Genomic DNA, 22275 nt, shown 5'->3' with positions numbered 1-22275 from the left:
GACATTGAAATAAACCAGCTTTTTTCATGTCAACTCTGCTGCACCTGGTAGACATTAACACTGTTTCCAAAAGTCAGACAGACAATTAAAAATGCATATGTCAGTAGGTGTTATGATCTGCAGAGCTGAATGACGTATTTGCAGCCCTACAGCAGCTGCCCGCCAATCATAACCACCTACAGTTAGGAGATCCAAGACTAACTTCTGGTATTTCCCACATATTCCAGGGTCATTTATGTGCTTTTCTAATACCATTCATCTCTTACTCAGTGATGACAATTCTGGCTCATCTGCTCTGATTGTCTTTTCCTCAGAGCCTTTTTCGGACCTCACCATAGGTCCTATTTTTCCCTGCTATAAGAGATAGTAGCTTTAGCCACTGTTGTTGATTTTTCCACCATTCAGACTTCCTGTGACTCAGGTGTTACAAATGTGACTTTGTACAAGGTCAGTCAGAGGAACTATGGTGAAGAAAAGAACACCACAATGACCAAAGTCGTTACAGTCTTTTTGCTCTATTTTTTAGCCAAGATAACAAATGTGCAAAGTTCTCCATCCCTCCGCTTACATTATATTAAACACACTATATATATTAGACTTGTCATTGAACTAACAATTGACTAAAGCTTTGGTTCACAGCACACAAGAAATTTCAATTTTGTTCTCAATATTTATGGAGAGATGAAACCGATAGAAGAACCCTTGATATTATATGAGTTCTCTGTTTTCAGTCTGTCCTTAAAAGAATGTTACCCCACTGAATACCCATACACCTTGAGTTTGTAATTTTCTTGAATATACAGATGAGTATTTACAAACAGATTAGCTAGTTGTAATTAATTATGGAACAGCACACATTAGAATCAGAACTACCCTCTAACAAACAATTTCTGTCTCAGATGACAGGCTGGCAATACCCACTGTAATACTGACTGGACACTGGAAGCTTTTACAGAACCAAAACATGCAGGGATGCCAGTAATATCCCCCTCTCAGTATAAAATGCTTCCATTTACAGTAGTCCTTTTGCATCTAAGGCATTAATTTAAGATGGCTAGTGCTGGTACAATAAAGAACAAGATGTACATAACAGAAGAAAAAAAAATAAAATAAGGGTACTGAATACTGAGACCAGAGACTGAGAAAGTTCAGATGAAAATATAAACGCTGAATAAAACACACAATTTTCATATATATACTGCGAGATATTGATCTTAATTCAGTATTCTATAGAAACCATAGTAACTTATTCTTTGTTAACTGTCCTTAAAGGAATATGAGACAGAAATTTTTATTTTTATCAATGCTGCTTGTTTTGATAGTACATACAGTGAAGCTGCAGTATAAATTGTTCATTTTTCATGAAATAAGAATGGGCCTTGCTCAAGATGACGTGTAAATTCATACAGAATTAAAATTTTTGCTTTGCCTGAAGTTTTTGATGCAGAAATACTTCAAGAGAACACTACAACTCTTTACATGGAACAGTAGATGACATGCTTCTTTTGTTTTATTTATGAAATGTAATTATTCTATTTATTTTTTAATGTAATTTATGAAACATGTTTGAAATTTTGTTAGAAACATGGTGGTATCTCTAAACCCTGAGGAAATAATCTGTTAAAAAACATGTATGAAGCAAGGTCCTCATAACTAGCACTTCAAAAATATAGCCTATTTACTCCCCCTGGTGCCACATGCTGTCAACTACTTCAAATCTATTAATTTGATTTAGGAAGCATCTACACATAAAACAGAATTCCAGTTGTCCAGGGAGGCTGACGTAACTAGTGTGAACGTGGTAGCATTGACTTCAGTACAGGCCAGCAACCCTAATATAGCCGCAAGGTTCAAGAAGACTTGCACAGATACCATGGAACTCTTTGTCAGCACATTTCGTTATCACTTTTAACTGTACTAACCAGATTAAAACTACGATTGGTATGTCCAACTCTGTATTATAATCATGTTTTAAAGATAGCAGTATCATCTAAATCAATATATTACCAATATTAGCCTTTTACCTTTGCGTTTTAGTCCAGAATCCTCTATTTTTTTCCCACAACTGCAATAACCACAGTTTTTTGGTTTAACAGTATGCTATAACAGATTTGTGCAAGCAAAAATATACCTATGCATTACATATGTGTCAGTATTACTGAAGACTCACGGAGATAACTGTCTCTTCCTCCATCCCTGCCTTCAACCCAATGAAAATCCTCTGTTACCAAGAAAAGTAGATAAAGCAGTGCAATCAGGACTGATTTCCTACACATTTGTGTCTAGAAGTTCATTAACTTTCGTCATTAGGAAGGCACACAGGTTACACAAATAAAGTTTCCCCTACAAACTTGAACTTTAAGATATCTTTTGTAGTAAGGGGAAAGTCAAGTCACAGTATTTTGCTAAGTAGGAGACATACTTTATGCGTATGGCTATTTTAATAAGACTTGTAGACAGTGAATTACCTTTGAAACTCAGACTCTCTCTCAAGATGTTTGAAAAGATCTTATGGGTTGCTAAATTAAGGAAGAGGTCTAAGATAGTACAATGAAAAGACCTTATTCTCCTCAGAAAGTCATGCTAAAAGGAATAAACACAGAAACTCACAGTGGAGAATACAGCTACCAGCCTTCAACAAAGCTGTACATTGTCAGTAAAAAGCCTTGAGAAAGAAATTGCCCAGCCAGGAAGCTGTTTTAAGACCAGCAGTCACTCTTTATTCAACAATCATCATTTCAGTAGGTAAATATATCGAGTCAGTGAGGCTTTAACCAAATACCAACAAGTTTAAAATGCAGATAGGAAAGAAACACTAATAGTTTTTCCAAAGTTTTTCTTCTGATTTTTCAAACAAAACCCAACAAAAAACCCCAGAAAGAATACCTGCAGAGTATCCAGCTGCAGAGAGTCAACACTCATCTAGAACACGGAGAAAAAGCTTATACCACACAACTAGATCAAAAGAATTGGGGATGAGCTTGAATGAAGTGGCCTCACAACCATGTTATTGATGATACACTTACAGGGAAAAGAAAAGAGAATGTCCCCAACATCACACCAGAGAAACCTTTCTTCAAAGAACAAATTCATGGTCAACAGGTTCCAATTAAAAGCATTGTTTATGATAAATAATATTTTATGGGATTAATTTTTTTCTATTTTCTTTACTGTGATTTGATTTATTACTGAATAAACTTTGGGTCAAGTTACTGAATATACTCATTAGAACCTGTCCAGTAATTTATTATTAGACAAGTTAGAAGGAGGAAGCATAGATATAAACTCCCTTCAGGTTTTAATGTTCATTCACCCCTATTGGTTTTTTTTCCTCATAATTATGGTTTGTATAGCAGACAATATTACACAGGTATGCAAAATGCAAAACAACTACTCTACTTCTCGGGTAGCTCAAGAAACATTCCAGACGACTAATTTTAATCAGGAGTTAAGTTCTCTGGCTAACAATGAAGACTTATCAATTTAAAATATTTACATTATCCTAACAGCCTTATAGTACAGGCAGCTTTCTCAAACCACTCATTTCAAACAAACATAGTAAAACCGTAACTCCAAAGCGCCTCATCTCTCCTTAGCTACAAAAAAGCCAGGAGCACCACAACAACAAAAAAAGCCCAACTAATCACCTGCATATAAACAGCATTTATTTCTACCCAGTGTCAAATGAGTAAAAACCAAATCATAACTAAAGCTCATCAAAAGCTGTCGTCCCTCTCTCCCTCCCCCCCAAGATAGCAGTACATTAACAGATGTGTAATTTTGTAACTCACATACAAGGCTATTCCTCAGGCACATTTAAACAGTGGGTGTTAAAAAGATACCCTCTTTCACACTATTTCTTTTCATGTTTTGTTTCCAAAACTCTTAAGTTATGAAAAGGATAAGTAAAAAAAAAAAAAACTCTAAACAAACTAAAAACCTTTCACTTGACATGAAAATGTGTGTCCTTCCTTGGGGAAAAATGCAGAAACATTGATTACACTGCAAGAAAGGCCTATATAAATCATGTCCAATTTAAAAGAAAAAGTACTATACCTCTTATAAATAAAACAAATTATAAAAGTGAACCTACTTATAAAATGATATGCTAGATTTGTCTGCCTAAATGCAGTATGCAACAAAACACAACAAATATGCACCGCTGAAAGCTTGCGCCACAAAGCTCATATAAACAACATACCTTTACAGGAATATCATCCTCCTGATTTGCGGTTTCTGCAGTGAAGACATATGATATTTCTTTATGAGATGTTGTCTGCCTGCAAATGGCACATTTAATTGAGCTCCGGCGGGTGCCAACGCTGTACTGTTCTATGATGATAGCTATACACTCATTACAAAAACAGTGTCCACACGTCAGCACTGCCCACTATGCAGGGAATTAAAAGAAACCAACATAGCACAGTATCAGTTTTGGATCAATGCAAGAGAAAAACAGTGCACTAATACATGGTAAACTACATTTTCATAAAAACGTTACTTTATTTTCACAAAACTCATCAGATAAAAATTAAAGAATTTTAGAATCTTTAGCACTCCAGCTGCTAAAAAGCCTGGATTTCAAAGTCTTCCAGCACAGAAAGATTCATGATCCACAGAAGTTCTCTGCATTTATTGTTCAGTTTTTGCATTTTCGCTGTTTTAAACTTGATGAAAGACATTAGTCTTTCATTTCTATGAATGAGACGATTCTTAATGCATAGATTAAGTACACAGATTAAGTATTTACAACATTTTTTAAACAATTACACAAATGTTTGTATTGCCCTTCTATAAAAGTCTTTATCTATATATTCATACTAGATCAATCTTTATTAAAGAAGTCCTAAAGAAAGTGCCTTTATTTTTACCTATTGTCAAATCATAGATGTCTTTGGATTTAGGAAGAAAGAAGATTTTGAAGAGATACATTTTTTTGACAGAATGCATTAGAAACAAAACACTGCATTGCAGAAGCTGTTCTTCCTTTGCGGGCCTAGAACATCTTCTTATGACCTTCCATAACAGAGAATTTGTAAACCAGTGCTTCTGCACCTAGAAATAATGTCATACTCTGTACTAGTCTGTTCTATAGGCCATTCCAAGTGGGAAAAAAAACCGTTTTCATGGGTCCAGGCAGCAGAGGGAATTGACTGAATGCCTGATTATCAAGCGAAAGATCTTTTAGGCTTTGTAATGTTCCTTCAAACATGCAGCAACGGGATGCAAAGAATTTTAAAAGTTCCTTGGAACATGAAGGCTACTATCATCTAAAGTGGCAGTCTCAGCCAAAGTTAAAGAAAAGATTATTTTTCCTTTCAGTGAGCTCCTCCAACTCAGAGATGAAGCATATTGGCAGTTAATAGGGCAAACAACTGTTCTCTGTAAAATCCTGTATCACCCTGGGAAGAAGGGCACAGAGGAGATTTTGGAAACGTGGCAGGACACTGGTTCATGCTTACACATATCTATAAAGCTAGCAGAAGCTAAAACACCTTAAAATAGCTACCCTAAGAAAGGAGCCAATTTAGTTTGACTGTACAGGAGTTCTTTCATGTTTTTACCTAATGCATGGTAAGTAAAGTATAAATTATGGCTTTGCACTTTATGATATAAATCAGTTTTGATTAAATCTCACTTAGATTTCAATTCCTGCAGTTCAACAGGTGAGTAGTGGGGAAAGAAATCCAGATTGTAGTCTTTATTCTATTGGTTTTTACTACTGTTTAAATAGCTAATACCCATTTCTTTAAAGGCTAGAAGAAAAAAAAAATACTATCAATAAGAGCAGTTACAGTAAAATACAACAGTATATACAGAAGCTTATCTATTGCTTCATTCTATTAGCTTATAAATGGCACAGAAATTTTTCTGACAAAAGTATGAAAGCAAAACTTTAGAGTTATAAAACAATCAGCAACACACATTTTTGAACACTTTTGTCCAAACACTTAAGCAGATTTCAACAGCAGTAGAGGTGCTTGCATCTGAGCAAGATGTTATTTCAGTGGAAAGGCTGGCTGGTACATTGCAGGAAAGGGCTTATTTCTCCTGTTTCAATACAATGTTCATTTGAAATCAGATGTTGAAAAGTCAACATACAACTGACTCAGATCTAGGTAAAGATGTTCTAAAACCAAAACTGCTGACTCAATATCTTACCTGTTTTCCCAGTTGACGTGCACAGATCGGACATGGTTCTGGGTTAACTCCCCCAGTAGTTTTATCCTGAGACTATAAAGCAGAAAAAAATATAAACTTTCTGTTTCAACAAATAAAAAAGTTGTTCTATATTTAGAACAAGCTTCTAGAAAAAATTAATAATGAAGTCCTTAAAAAAACCTGTGTGAGCAAATTAAAAAACATCATAAATAAATAGGTCTACCTTGAGGATTGAAAAAAAAATATGTAATTTATGGTAAGTAGAAGCAGCACTGATCATACTGCAGTTCTTCAGATACCATCTGTGTCTACTACAGCTTTGAAAAATCCTAGTATAATACAAGCTTCAGACAAGAAACTCCTCATATTTTCTAACAGCTCCACATTGTTGTAAAAACAATTAAACATACTTAATCATGCTTAACTATGCTTACTTCAGTGTAATCGTACTTACTTGAGCACTATGATTAAAGTAACATAACATACATTAGGTTTGTCTAGTTTTTTTACACTTATTTAACCTACAGACCCGCTTGTCCTCTGTTTAAGAAGGTAAGCTCTTTGTAAAATAGCAAGGGTATGCAGAGAGGTACATAATTTTACAAAGCTTCTACTAAACATGGCCCAGTTAGTTGTAATGAAATTCAGTGTTCAGCTGTTCTGTAGTCATAAAGTTATTTATTATATATTTTGGCTATTTTCTTAATTACAGTTATAAAACTATGCACTAGTTTTAGATGGTTAAAACGCTCAACACGTAATGAATCTTTACATAAAATACATTTTCTTTAAAATGTAAGTTTTAAATAAAAATAATGGTAGGTTTCTTCCACTAGGTAAATAGAATGCATCACTTTGGTAAAGACCAAGAACTGTAAACCTTACTTTCTCCAGATTAGTGAGATACAGGAGTTGTCCTAATTTCTTTTGAAGCTGTGATTTGGCAACTGCCTTGTCATTCAAAAGTTTCACTCGATTTTGCTCTACCTATGGAAACAGTATTAAACACATATTAAAAAAAGAAAAAAAATTGTTAAGTTTTACAATAAAGCTTAAATTAATTTTCTGGCAAAATTCAACTGAATAATTTATTGGGGACAGACAGAAGAACAGCTCATGCTGTAAACTTAAGACGTGCTTCTCCCCAGGCAAAATTGATTATTTATTCCTTTCCTGTACCCAGTATGAACACAGTACTGTGAACAGGCTGAGACCCAGGAGGTATCCAAACTTGCTCCTTTTTGTTTTATTTGCATTATTGGCTCTTCCCAGAGACCAAACCAATTTAAAAGTAACTTAGTCTTTTAAAAGCTTCTTTCAAATTTCATTCAATTTATCATCTATTTGCTTACAGTCAAATAGATCCTAGACTCTACTGCTGGTTCCAAAAACAATGTATAAGAAACAATTAACTACTTTCTTTATACTTCTTAGAAGATTCCACTTTTCATTTAACCTATACAAAGATAGAAACATCAAGCTGACTCCTTTTTAGATTAATTACAGTTGGCAGTGGTATTACTGCGGAAGAGGCAAGTACCCAAAGGATGAAGGCCAAAGTAATGCGTGTTTCTTTTATGGTTGCAAATATATACATAAATCTTAGACTTTGTTAAACATTTGTTAAGTCTCCATTTTAAAAGTTGCTTTAATACAGAGATGAAAATCTATTTCCCTACATAAAAAAAAGAAGCACTTTTATCTAACACTGAATCTCAATGAAAAAAAAGCACAAAATGTTTCTATTGAAAACATATTTCTATTGGTGAAAAAAAGAAAAAAATTAAGAGGTTAAATCAACCCAGCATGGTCTTTATGTTCATGAACAGAAAGTATCTCTGAGGTGGCTCAGAAATTCCAAGATATTGAAAAAAGATTTGTCTTTTAGGTTTTTACTGATGGTTTTAGGTCCTTGTGGAAAGTAGCAATATGGGTGAGAAATCAGGTCAACTTGATTTTTAACACCAGCTTGGAAAACTGGGCAAATTGTAGAGAAAGGTCTCAGAGCCTTCACCTGCTGCTGAAAGGACAGAAGTGTTTTGGAAACATGCCACTCTTACAGTCAGAAGGCTGACAAAAATATATCAAAATAAGAGTTATAAGCTCAAAAAGGCCCATACACTGAATATAGAAATATATAGGAACTCTTTAGTCCACCAAGGCTTTCTGAAATGAAAACAGAGGCATATTCTAGACCTTACACATAGATCTAGATACAGCTTTTATCTTTGTAGGAGGTAGATTCTTTCAGAAAAAAACCCATTTCTTTCCTGCCAAGTACTTTACCTCATGCGGTTCTATGATGTGGAGAACTGGTGGATTTGGTTTCGGCTCATCAGGATGACGCACTCTCAGCCGTTCTGTAGCCATTGCCAGCTCATCAATAGCAGACACATGATCCCTAAGTACCATCCAATATTCATGAAGTAACTGTAAGAAAAGCCCACACAAATTAGTAGAACTGAGTTGAGTTCCTTTTATATGACTCTACCATACAATATATAATGTGAAAATCTTTTTGGAGTAAGGGATAATATTTTTTTATAGTAATTCACACAACAACAAATGATGAAGGAAAACAAACAGTATAGAGATCATCTTGCCTACTTTCTTCTCCAGCCTCTTTATGAAAAACTATAAATAGCTGTCTCATTTCTTCTACAACTATTACAATAACTAATGAAACTAAAAATTCAGAAACAAAATGCCTTACAAGAGTAAGCAAATGCTGAATAAAATAAGGAAAAATGATTAAGCAATTTTAAACAGGTAGCTATTACAGTACTAAGACTGCTTCTTAAAGATGAAGCAAGTTTTAAAGAAATGTTAACAATTTGAGTGGTCTCCATAAAGGCACAGACAAGCACAAGGTGAAGATAACATCAGATTCAATTATCCCAAGAAAAAGTAAATTCTGGCTTTCTACAACAGAAATGGCTACAACTGGAAGTATACTATACATATAAACTGACACTATTTCTCAATTACTGATAATACTGTAAGATATTTCTTCCCAAGCTTTCCACTATTTACATACTTATAAAAAAATCTTTAGTTATCTGACTGAAATTCTAAGACCTTTTGCAAATGCCAAAAATTACTATTTGTTGATTTCTGATTTTTCAATTTTAAAGATATTTCTAAACACTCAGTTGCTGAAGGGTGTGTTGGTTGTTTGGAGTTTTTCTTTTAGCTCAAGAAAGATTACTGAAGCATTTGTTTTGAGCTATGCCTAGATTACAAACATAAAATTGCTGTTTATTAAACCTGGTATACCGGGTAAGGACAGAAGATAAACTGAAAGGTGCTTACTCCCCCAAAACTGAAGAAACTAAACTAAAATAAGGGAGAAACTAAGCCAAAAAAAAAAAAAGGCAAAAAAAATGGCAGCTTGTTTCAGATTTAAGGGTTATTTTACAGAGTATCATCCCTGTAGCTCAATGTAGATTATAGTATGGACAACTGAATCAGTATTTCCAAGTCACAACAGATAGAATCATAAAGGAACTATTCTCATTGGCATATTAGTCCCACCTTTTGTTTCCTAAAGTAAAAGGACACAAAGGGACTGCATTCCCAACTTGCAGCAGAAAATCCCCAACATATAGCAATGCCTTTGTAACTGGTACCTTATGTCCTTTTGTGAACTGCTACACGCCAAGGACATAAAATAACGAAGCATGAGAACAGCTAAGGTCGTTACTCTCCAACCAGCATTTTGGTACCGTAAGTGACCCAACTTTGTGAAAACAGTGCAACTTGATGTGTTTAATAACTTTAACTATCAGATATCTAAATGCTGATTGACATGTCATTTTGTTTAAAAATGTTTTGCACTGTGTTACACTGTAAGCTAGTAATTTTTTTAAGACAGCTCCAGATTAAGTCCCACTCCTAAATCACGCTACCAATTTGAGGTAAGTAGGTGATCAGTAATCAAGTTTGCTAAGAAAAACAAAGACAGACTGAATTCCATTAGTTAATTTAAGGTACATAAAGTAAATCACTCTCAAGAATATCTTCTCTTCTTCTACGGGCTAAAGCTAATAACAAATGATTAAGTTCTTGGATAGTATAGTTCTACAAGAAAAACTGCTTTTTCAGAACCTCCTTGGAAAAAGCAAGTTAAGTGACAGTTTCCTAGAACCATGAAACAGAAGGCCTGGGAGAAAGATCACAGGGGTGAAAACCCTTCAAGAAACAGGAATGTCCTCTGATGTCAGACTGGAAAAAAAAAGCGTACAAAAGAGTCAATAAATCTGACACCAGCGTACCAAGCATGTTCTACTGAAGCTGAAGTCTGTGTTAATTAAAAATTACGAGAAGCATTCAAGAGAAAACACTTTTGGTTACACCTAAGCTGTAAGAGATGATGAGACCCTTTCGTGCAACAGCTCTCTCCCCTTCTCCATCACTGGTACATATTCACTGCAAGGGAACACAGGCACACAGGGATATATAAAGAAACCCACAGTATACTCCTTTAGTTCTCTCTGATCCGAACAACAGGAGACTAATTATTTCAGGTTACACTGTGTAGTAAACAAAACCCAGGAAATAAAGCAATAGTGAAAGGACATCTGTAGCCAACACAAGACTGAAGGTAAACTGAATTACAGAATGGACCAACGTTTGATTTGCTGAGTCTTGCTACATTCTGATTTAACAGATAAACACATTTAATTATATCTGTATATTGTCTTAATAGATGCAATTACACAGCTTACTAATTTGCTTAGTAGCCAGTATAGCTTTTAGAAACTCTTTAATCATATATAAACACTTTAAAATCAAATCCTGTATTAAGTACTGTGAAAAAGCTTTGTGTAGGCAAACCCTAATTTCAGGAATACAAATTAGATTTGTTCATATTCAGCTTAAATTTGTTTATATTACATTGAATGGACTACACAACTGTTCCATCACCATCTCATTTACTGTACCTTATATTCCTTTTTCCACGCTTCAAAGAGTTCCAGAAATATGCTGCCTTCTTCGGTTAGCTTAACATCCATTCGGTGAGCTTTGGCAAAGGAGAGAATAGCTTTCAAGGCACGTTCAGTTTCACTGGTCGCCCACAGTCCTCTACTCGTGGTGGGCAAACGGTCATCAACAAGCCCTTCTTCATCTTCTATCATCTCCTCAAATATTGCCATTTGGCCTTTAACACTTAAAAACAAACCCAACATGATACTTATCACTAATTTTGTACTTCCACATCCATTTCTATTTATTCACCATATATTTCAGCCTTCTAATATTTGATTAAAGGATGAAGCAAACCAAACAAACAGCTGTTTTACTACTTGATATCCCAAAAGCTTGCTTTGAACACAGTGACCTCAATATCAGCAATGAAATCATGTACAGGCCATTTTGTCACCTCAAAATCATCAGTAGCTTATGCATCTTGATTATCTTTCAGTAGTTATTAGTCATTAATGTCACATTCATTTAAAAAATCTGGAATTCTGAATTCTAAAATCAGCAAGAGTTGCAGTTAAGCTCTGATGCGAAATTTGCTGTGTATTGCACTATTTAAGAACACTACAGCTTCCCAGTTCCCTCCTTGACAAATAATGCTAATTCAGAAACACACTAACGTTTCCTAGTGATTCCAGAAATCATTAGGTAACAGAGCTCTCACTGGTAAAGACTTTTCAAAATGTTTTCTCAGTGACCTCAAGATTTTTGCATCCAATTTTGACACTGCGAGGTATATAAGAGATAAAATTCAAAGAGAAAGCATGCAGAGGGCTGTAATCTATGCCTCTCAGCACTGTCCCCTATGCATACTTCTCTCACACCATATGCTGGTGCAACCCTTCTTTCAGCTCACAGCTGCATTCACGCCTGAAATTTCCTCTCTCATTGTAGCTTTAGTCAAATTTTGTTACTTTATGAATTATACAGAAATAAAAAAATAAATCTATGAACGAGTATAGTAGTATACCACTTGCAACTGGACTGCAAATAAATATTTGCACAAACAGGAATATGCATGTAATTAGCATACTTGTATTTACTCAGGCACTTTCTGAACACTTCAACCCTTCATTTCAAATGTATGGTCATATTATAGCAGCTTGAGAAAAAGTGGCATGTATTTTATGCAACTTTTAAAAATTAAATTTATATAGAAAATTAAACCTAATTAAATTACTATCAAGGCCACTAGCAAGAAGTTGCTGTAATGCATTCATAAAGTTATTTCAGAAAGCTTAAAGTAGAAAATGTAAAACAAACCAACTTTCACTTTTTTTAATAGTGAGAAGTTTATAAAGCTATAAACTTACGTATGAGAAAAGAGCTTTGACTCGTATTCTGTGAACAACTCATCAGCCTTACAGAAGACACAGCTGCAATACAGAAGATTAAAAACAGAAGCACTCAGAATTTTATCAGAAACCAAAGTAATTCCTGTAATTCCCTATTCCAACATATAAAACCACACAAAGTCATTAAAAAAAAAACAATTTAACAGTCTTATGTATACTCAATATAATCACTGACAGGAAAAGATTTTATAAGAATAAAACCAAAGTAAGGTCATGATTCTAACAAACAGATCTGTGATATCTGTGTGCATACAAACCCTGAGTACAGAATAAAGACTTGAATCTCTTATTTCAAATGAAAGAAAATTTAATAGTACACATCTAAAGCATATTTTCTACTTTCAAGACATACTTGTTAAGTGGAAGTCTAACAGGTCGCAAATGGCAGATAGTGGCAGCCTCAATAACCTGCTTAGAGGGAGGGCCTTCTAAGTTTTTCACTGCTTCCCTTACAATCTTCTGAAACTTCTTCACTTCCTCCACCTGGGTTGTGAGCAGGTACTGAAGGCCTCTGCAGTCACGGAATCTGATTTAAAGAAAAAGGGAACTAACTGCACACTGAGTCACTGAATCCAAACTTAATTCAGTATTTTGAAGTAGAAGAGAAACAGCTAAATATCAAACTAGGACAACATATACAGTTCATATCATAAGCAAATGCTTATTACTACTACATGTAATGCTGTTAGAAATCATTCCATTGTGTCCCCCAAGATGATGCCTGGTATTTGCAGAATAGAAGGACTCTTTCCAAGACTTGAGAAATGTGACTGAATATTAGTAGTCAACACCAATCTGCAACATTCTGGTCCACAACACAAATCTACTAAAGGTAAACAACCACACGTACTTATAGTCTTATTTGCACCTGTTGGCCACCAAACTGATTTTCAATGCACCTGTGCAATTCACAGCAGACACATACACCCATCACAAAAAAATATACTGCATTTTGCAAGTTAGCTTTCAAAATTAAAATTATTAAATGGACATGACAGCGAACTATTTTCATAAAACCTAGCTGTCTTTCTTGATTGGAGTGGGAACATGAACACCAGTTAAGCACTTCCCATATTGCGTTCTTCCTGTGAGCAGATGTCTCTTACTGAGAGTGCACCATTCATACAAGGTCCGGCATTCATATACAAGACAGTGTATTATAAGACCCCATATGGAAAGTTTGATCCAAAACATCCCTTTTGTAAAGTGTGGAGAGAAAAGCACAGGTTTAACAGCAGTAAGTTTGGCATTTAGTATCACCTACTTGAGCAATATATATTTTAAACTAGAATAGATGAGTTTGTCTATCGAGGTAGTCTGAAAATACATGTAAATGGCAATCGTAAGTCTGTTGTTAATACTATCACAGTTGCCAAATATTCCAGACTTATAAAAATCTTCCACACTATATCCTGGATTAACCATTTCTAATACTCAGCTAGAGATCAGCACTTGTTGCTTCCACCACTGACAAGTAATACTTCATAAAACACTGGGTTTTAAGTTTTTATTGCATATACTAAAATAAAAGTAAGTTTTATCCCTATTTTATAAAAGGGACAGTTGAGTCACTTTTCTACAACCTGTAAGCAGCAATAATTTAAAAAGACACTTCCTAAATAACTAATTTCAAGTGAGATAAAAGAAAATATTTTTTTTTTCCAGTATGACAGGGGCAAGCATATAGACAGATGCACAGGCACATGAGCTCAGTGTGAACATGCAAACAAACATTTCCTCAAATTAATTTTGATCAGAATGAGATGTTATTATTCTAAAATAACACTTAACTATGAAACATTCATATCCAGACTCACAGACTGGTTGAGGTTGGAAGAGGCCTCTGGAGGTTGTCTTATGCAACATCTCTCCTCAAACAGGGTCACCTAGAGGTGGTTGTCCAGGACCATGCCCAGGCAGCTTTTGAGTATCTGTGTTGGGTCAGTGTGTGGCAGGGTTTTGGTATTGGGGAGGGGACTACATTGGTGACCCCTGTGAGAAGCTTCTCAAAGCTCCCCCAGCTCCAAATCAGACCCACCTCTGGCCAAGGCCAAGCCAATTCATAATGGTGGCTGTGCCTCTGTGATAATGTATTTAAGAAGAGGAACCTGAGAGGATGGTGAGCAGCTGTGAGGGAGATACCTGTGCAAACACCAAGGTCAGCTGGAAGAAAGGAGGAGGAGGCAGGGAGGTACGCCAGAGCACAGACTCCCCTGCAGCCCGTGGGGAGAGGGCAGGTTGTCCCCCTGCAGCCCATGGAGGTCCATGGTGGAGCAGATGCCAACCTGCAGCCCATGGAGGACCCCGTGCCAGAGCAGGTGGATGTGCCTGAAGAAGGCCGGGACTCTGAGGGAAGCCCGTGCTGGAGCAGTTTGTTGCTGAGAGGACTGTGACACATGGAAGGGACCCACGCTGGAGCAGTTCATGAAGAGCTGCAGCCTGTGGGAAGGACTCATGTCAGAGAAAGTTTGTGGAGGTCTGTCTCCCATGAGAGGGACCCTATGCTGGAGCAGGAGAAGAGTGTGAGGAGTCCTCCCCCTGAGTAGGAATGAACAGCAGAAACAATGGGTGATGAACTGACTGCAACCCCCATTCCCTGCCCCCCTGCGCTGCTGCGGGGGGAGGAGGGACAGAAATCAGGAGCAAAGCTGAGCATGGGAAGAAGGGAGGGGTGGGGGGGAAGATAGTTTTAAGATGTGCTTGTATTTCTCACTGTCCTACTTTGATTGGAAAATTAAGTGTTGGTGATGTTCAAATCAAGTTGATGTTCTTTTTCTTCCCTTAAGGAGTCTGTCTTTTGCCTGTGACCATAATGAGTGAGTCATACCTCCCTATCCTTATATCTAGTCCCAAGCCTTTTGTTTTATTTGTTCCTCCCCATCCCTGAGGGGGAAGGGGTGAGCAAGCAGCTGCATGGTGCTCAGTAGCCCTCTGGGCTCAAACCATGACAATATCTCCAAGGAAGGAAACTCCACAACCTCTCTGGGCAACCTGTGCCAGTGCTCAGTCACTTCCACAGTAAAAAGTGTTTCCTGATGTTTAGAGAGAACCTCCTGTGTCTCAGTTTGTGTCCATTGCCTCTTGTGCTGTCAGCGAGTGCCACTAAAAGGAGCCTATCTCCATCGTTTTTGCACCTCCCTTCAGATATTTTTATACATTGAGAAGATCCCCCCTGTACTGCTGAACAGTCCCAGCTCTCTCAGCCTCTCCTTATACGAGAGATGCTCCAGTCCTTTCATCATCTTCTTAGCCCTTTGTTGGACTCCCTCCAGTATGTCCATCTCTCTCTCGTACTGGAAAGCCCAGAACTGGACAGAGTACTCCAGGTGTTGCCTCACCAGCACTCAGTAGACAGAAAGGATCACCTCCCTGAACCTGCTGGCAATATTTTGTCTAATGCAGTGCGGGCTACCATTAGCTTTCTTTGCCACAAGGACACATAGATCGATCTTGCTCAACTTGAGTGTCCACCAGAACCCCCAAGGTCCTTTCCTGCAAACCTACTTTCCAGGTGGGTGGCCCCAATATCTGTTTTGAACAGAATTTCCTTCTTCCTTCTCAGCATAATTCTGAGTTTTGAAGAAGAGGTAAAGTTTTATATCTTTACTTAGATTATTCAATAGAATTATGTTAAGTACTGAAAAATAAAAGATATGCTTACTTCCAGCAAGGGCAAGGAATTGCCACCTTTTGGGATCACGATAACAGAGTAGTCGTAGTGGAGAATGTGTCTTGACATATTTAATTAAAACCTATGCATATTTTAAGTATTTAAATTTATACATAGATACACATTTTATATACACATTGAATATTTATACACATATGCATTTAGCTATTTTTGTATTTTTTTATATATATAAAAATATGTATTTGACTATAACATGGTTCAGAAAGACTGTATTTAAGAGCATAAGGGTTGTTCATGCATCTGAGAAAACTGCCTGCAGTTAAACTGTGAGAGAACTCTCCGTCCTATGTCTTCATTTTCCATAACAAACTTACAGAGTTGGAGCACAGAACATACAAGAGAAGGCTGGGAGAAAAGGGTTTATTCAGCCCTAAAAGGAGATTGCTCAGAGACCTTACTGCTTTCTACATCTAACTGGAAGGTATAGAGAAGATTGAGCCAAACTTTTCTCTAAGGTATATGGCAAAAGGACAAGAGACAATGGACACAAAATGCAACACAGGCAACATTAACTAGGTAATTTATTTTTTTTTCCCCACCAAGTGGGTCAAATACTGGCACAGGCTTCACATAGAGGCTATGAAATCTCCCTCCTTAGACATACACTAAACTGAATCTCTGAGCATGGGCCTGGATCTATAAAAGCTAGGGGTTGGTCTAGGTGACCTCCAGATGTCCCTTCCAATCCATTATTCTGTAATTGCACACAACAGTGGTACTGTTGTCTCTAACATGAAACCAAACTAAAATTCTTTGCTCAGAAAAACAGTGATGCTGTTTTATGCTGTTACAAAAGGATTTTCTGATATTGCCTGTCTACTTTTCATTTAAGCAAGTAAGTTTCTTCTAGAGTTTACTCAATTTTAATGCAATAAACTTCGAATTTTTCTTGCGCAACAGTTGCACAAGGACAGAAGACTGTAAAACCACAGCAGATAATACAAAGGAACATTTAAAAGAATGCTTCTCTAGGAGAAAACTGTAATTCCTCTGCTTTTCTTTCCAAGGTAGTTATGCTTTTTGGGGAACTGTTTTTGAAATTTAATTGCAGCCCAGATGCTCTGAAGGAGAAATGCCTGCTATTTAATTGCAACTGTTAGCACAAACTGATAAGAGGACTTGAGCAGACTTAACTGTATTCATTAGCCTATTTTAGTTAATTCTCTTACTTCTCTGCCATGGAGAGTTTACTAGTCTGCTGTTTGTAGTTGCTGGCTATTTCGTTTTGCACACGTTGAACAAGCTCCTCATCGATGGCATACTGTATTGCTGTCTGGATGACATCCAACCACCAAGGAGAACCTGAATGTATCTGTATGCAAAAGAACAGATTTATCCACATTCAACAAACAACCAATTTACTCATTGCAGCAGAGGCTTATACTGCTCTTTAGGCCACACTCACACAGACTGGTAAGTTTCAGCGAAAGTGGAACATGAGACTATGCTTTAAAAATATCCCCTTTCCTGTTTAAGTGAATACACGATCAAGAAATATTCTACATTTCGATCTACTTTCACACCTTCAAATTGCTTCAGTAGAGTTAAATTCACCAAGGCCATCCACACAGAATAGGCACACAGAGTTACTGTAATCTGAGTTTCCTCTTTCTCTGAGATGAAAGGATCATTTAATCAGAGAAAGCAAGCTCTCTGTGAAATTAACGGAGCAACACTGAAGTGACCTTATTGTTTTAAAAGGTAAATCAAGATGCAGAAGTTTACTTCCTCATGTGCCTTTTGCCTCCATTTCTTTATTATTTGTTTACTATTATGCAAGTGACAAGCAGCATTTAAACTCGGGTGTTCCTCAACTCATTAAGGGTTCACACATTTCCATGAAACCTGAATTGTCAGATTGACTAAACACAATTAAGCCTTAAGCACAATGACTAAATGCATGCCAAAGAGCAGTTCCTTTGAAAGTAACTGAAATACCATCTGAAACACCACAGAAATGTTTCAAGGCCAAAACCTCTAACATTTACCTAAATTACAGGTGAAGCACAGTTAAGATAAAAATCAAGCACAGTGTTAAACTTTACTAGAATCATCCCACCATGTACTTCTGTTTTTAATCATCTCTCCATCAAGTACTGTGTGCCTCTAAGCGGGAAACACAGAGTATGTTTCGGGGCTGTGTGCACAGGCACACTGCCAAAGTCCCACTCCAAATAGGCCTTCAAAGAACTGTCAAAGATAATAAACAGCTGGAGTTCTAGATAAACAGATGAAAATAATATTTAAAAACAATCGCAGAATTCAGAGACTAAATCTGTAAGAGGTACCTGCCTTTCTCTGGAGCTCCCGAATGGTCTGAAAAACTGGCTGTAAGGCCTGATGGGCTTCTGCAACCTCTGCATTGGATTTACTCATATAATGCTGTCGAAGTTGTTCTGCCTGTGTGGAAATAAAAGCTTAAATTATGCACAAATTATATTTATGAGGAATAATTGAAAATGTAAAAACTCCCCAGCTATCACAATGTTTTGAAATGGTTAGCTACCTACATGCTACCCACTTTCATTTGTAAGCAGTATTTAGCATTAACTTTTTCCCCCTAGAATCTAGCGTTTATTAGTAAGCCCCAAAAAAAACATGCAAGATGACAAATGACTAGAGAGATGCTAACTACACAATTTTGCTTTTGGACAAGTCTAAACAACACAGTAGGAATACATGAATTACAAAAAGAAACTGGAATTTAACTCATGATTCTTACTTCTCTGTACATTAAAATATATTTCTCTCTTTCAAACAAGAAAGAGATCCTAGAGTAATCTGAGAACAGGACAATTTAACTTACCTACATATAAGACTTATACATAAATGACAGAAAAGTTTAAATTTAATTATTTTTAGGTGCATCAGATACAATTTTTTCATAAAAAACACTTCTGACAGTGAAAAATCCCTCTTGGTATGCAGGTGTCTCCACAGTATAATCAGTACCAGTTTATTTGATATTTGTAAAATTAAAATGAACAAATAACTTACATTTCTTGGAAGTAACATGTATGTACATATATGTCTTTCACCATTACATTCCAATTTCACTAAATATCTTTATTTTGTTCAACATAAGGTGTGTTTTAAGTCTTTCTTTTTATTTCCTACTATCAAGGTAATTATATTACTGTTACAGATGGAACTCAGGTTACCAGGAGTGGACAGGACTCTCAAATATTTGGATGAGCTACTGGCAAAAGATAGTTATGAAAAACAATCTCTGCTTCACATTTATAAGCAAAATATAAATTTTCTGATCCTCTTCTTTACAGTAATGTCAGGACAAGGTGATATAAAAAACTGCTAGAGTTACAGGTCAATAAAAAAATTGGGCAGTATTTTTATAAAGGTGGGAAGAAGCTTCTTTAAATATTTAAAGAGAACAAGTCTCATTAAAAAAGAAAAAAATTGCTACCTATGCATAGAATTTGCATTAAAATGATGAAATATCACAACACAACCAAATAGTAAGACAGATACTGATCACCACCACGTAACTGGAGAGGCTGAAAGAACTGGGCTTGTCCAGCCTGGAGAAGGCAGGCTTAGAGGATACAAAATAGCAGCCTTCCAGCAGCCATAAGGAAATCACCAAGAATAGGGAACCAGACATTTTACTGAAGTACACAGCAAGCAAACAAGGGACAATGGCTGTAAACTGGAATGGGAGGTTCTATGTGAATTTTTTCCACTATGAGGATTACAAAGTATTGGAACAGGTTGCTCAGATAAATTATGAAATCTCTTTCCTTGGAGGTTTTAACAGCCCAACTGCATACAGCCCTGAGCTACAAGGTCAGAAATCAGTGTTGACCCTGCTCCAAGAGTGAGGTTCAGCTAGAGACCTTGCAAGGTCCTTTCCAATCCAAATGATGCCACAATAACAATGTTCTTTTGCAAATGTGGTCCATGTGTCTGCTACACATAGTCAGTGGGGAACAGTGATCCCAGCTACCTTACCAGATATTCCCCAGTTAAGATTAAGGATATAGTTAAACATGCTTCTGCACATACGAACTAACGCCCAGTGACTTGCTCATCTGGCCAAAGATGGTCAACCTTTCTAGATGTTTAGACAGTACAAGAGTGACAGAGGTGAACCAGCTGCTGTAGGGCATGCGAGTACAACATAACTAATACAGGGACAGCCTAGACAGATGCCACTAGCAACGTTAGGCTATGAAGAACACTGCAAATCAGGACCTTCTCAAGAAGTTTTCAAAAGAGATATTATTAGTACCACATGCAGGACCAAAAAAAAAAAAAAGAGAGGTAGAAAAACAGCTTTGAGGCATAAGAAGATGCATTAAACAGTAGTAGCTTATATTTACTAGGGGATGGGGAAGCGTTTTGGAATACAGGGCACTTATACAAGAGAAGTAAACTTCACTTAGAGAAGACACTGTCTGCAATTAAAGTGAGAAAAGCTAGAGTATGAGGAAGTAAAGGACTTGAAAGAATTCAGGATGATGCATTCTTTATCAATAACATCTATGCAAGTTATTTCCACAAGAACATTGTGGGAGAGGGGAAATCATAACAAAAATTATTAAAACTTCCATAAAACACATTCATAACAAAGATCACCAAACATTCAGAACAGCAGCATTTTACTGGACATTTCTGCTCTCATCTCACACACTAAACAACTCGATTTTATTAACCTGAAAGGAAATCCGTAGAGAAAATACTGAATGATAAAAAAAGTTGGTCTTCAAAATGTATTTATATAAAAATGAACAATGTTTACCTCTTCTGCAAGTCGGCTATCACGCAAAGTCGGGGGAATTCCTGGGTGCTTTGCCAACAACAATTCCATCAAATTGTGTGTAGAATGAAGTCTCTAAATATACACAAAGTCAACAGCAATCAGGAAAAAATACACTGCAACATCTGTGACAAGAAAAGCTTAAACAGCAAGAAATTAATATTAGTTTAAAATTAATTTTTTTTTTCTCTGTTGATCTGGAAACATCTTATAAAGAAAATAAACATTCTTTTCCTCATTTTACTGAGGTAGGAAATGAAACATTAACAAGACCTCCTTCAACATCTCAAAAGCAAATCAGCAGGCAAGTTTGACATCAAGTCATCAGATTCTGTCCCATACCCACCCTCCTAATTAAAACAGCCCTTGACTACTATGGAAAACAATTTATCTCAGAGCTCATTCCTTTGTAAATATATTTTAGAGTATTATGGGGACAATTCACTTAGCCTAAAGCAAAATAAAGTATAAGGGAAAAAAACAGCTCCCAAGAGCTTCAATAGTTTTTCATATTTTTCACTTTTCTGAAGACATGACTGAATAAAACATGACGTTTTAGTTTTTTTAGGAAAAATAAACTTGAATATAAGACAACTCTATTCCTCTTCCCTAAATTCAACCTATGTATCCCAAACTAGACCCCTAATAATATGCTGCCTGCATATCTCCCACAAACTCATACCAATAACCTCCACTATAATAAACTTGTGCCCTTCTGACCTTCTGGATTCACTTCATCTTTGCCCTGTTATTGTCTCAGCCACTGAAGAGCACTGGTCAGCAGTGGTTTGCCATTATCTTAAAGAGCTAAGCCTACACAACTGGGAAGTACTCAACAGAAGTTGAGTTTTATTACACAAGTGCAATATTAGGCAGTGTACATTTTGTGGAAAAAAAAGCTTTATTGGATTGCATAATCCAGTAAAACATCTTAATTAACAAACTCCTTATGAGTAGTTTAAGAAGTTTATGCTGATATGCCTATGTTAACTGAAAAATGCCTCTGGGAAGTCAAAGGAGAAGGAAGGATCAAAGAAGCACAAGGAAGCCATCAGATGACCACATACAAGATAATTAAACAATAACTTAGTGAAGAAAGCAAAGTAAAGAAATAGAGAACTGATCCCTTCTTATTTATCTGTCATTAACATTTTAAATATCTCATTATATTTAAAAGAATTTTGGTCAATTTAGAACAGATATTTCTTGAAGAAATATGAAGATGTTACTTAGAGAACCATTGCTTTTTTATCAGGAAAACATATTCATATTTTTCATACAGTATTCAAAATGTATTAATATTATTG

The 22275-nt window shown here is 36.2% G+C and overlaps 1 protein-coding gene across 5 annotated transcripts in view; it reads right to left on the bottom strand.

Moving 5' to 3' along the window:
* SHPRH (SNF2 histone linker PHD RING helicase) overlaps nt 1-22275 on the bottom strand; it is a 56393-nt gene that overhangs the window by 7502 nt on the left and 26616 nt on the right. For all 5 annotated transcript variants that reach the window (XR_012628176.1, XM_074862924.1, XM_074862923.1 and 2 more), the window contains 10 exons: nt 20951-21043; nt 18484-18591; nt 17361-17503; nt 12853-13026; nt 12459-12521; nt 11106-11331; nt 8449-8592; nt 7048-7149; nt 6163-6234; nt 4202-4390 (listed from right to left, as the gene is read on the bottom strand). Coding sequence is in view for 4 of the 5 variants with exons in the window: in XM_074862924.1 (XP_074719025.1) it covers nt 4202-4390; nt 6163-6234; nt 7048-7149; nt 8449-8592; nt 11106-11331; nt 12459-12521; nt 12853-13026; nt 17361-17503; nt 18484-18591; nt 20951-21043 (1314 nt within the window). In the remaining variant the exon portion in view is untranslated. The remainder of the gene's footprint in view (nt 1-4201; nt 4391-6162; nt 6235-7047; nt 7150-8448; nt 8593-11105; nt 11332-12458; nt 12522-12852; nt 13027-17360; nt 17504-18483; nt 18592-20950; nt 21044-22275) is intronic.

Source organism: Strix uralensis, chromosome 3 (genome assembly GCF_047716275.1).
Source record: "Strix uralensis isolate ZFMK-TIS-50842 chromosome 3, bStrUra1, whole genome shotgun sequence".
In the NCBI taxonomy this organism is placed as follows: Eukaryota; Metazoa; Chordata; class Aves; order Strigiformes; family Strigidae; genus Strix; species Strix uralensis.
The sequence above is the reverse complement of the archived record's forward strand: the minus strand, read 5'-3'. Positions and strand labels throughout refer to the sequence as shown.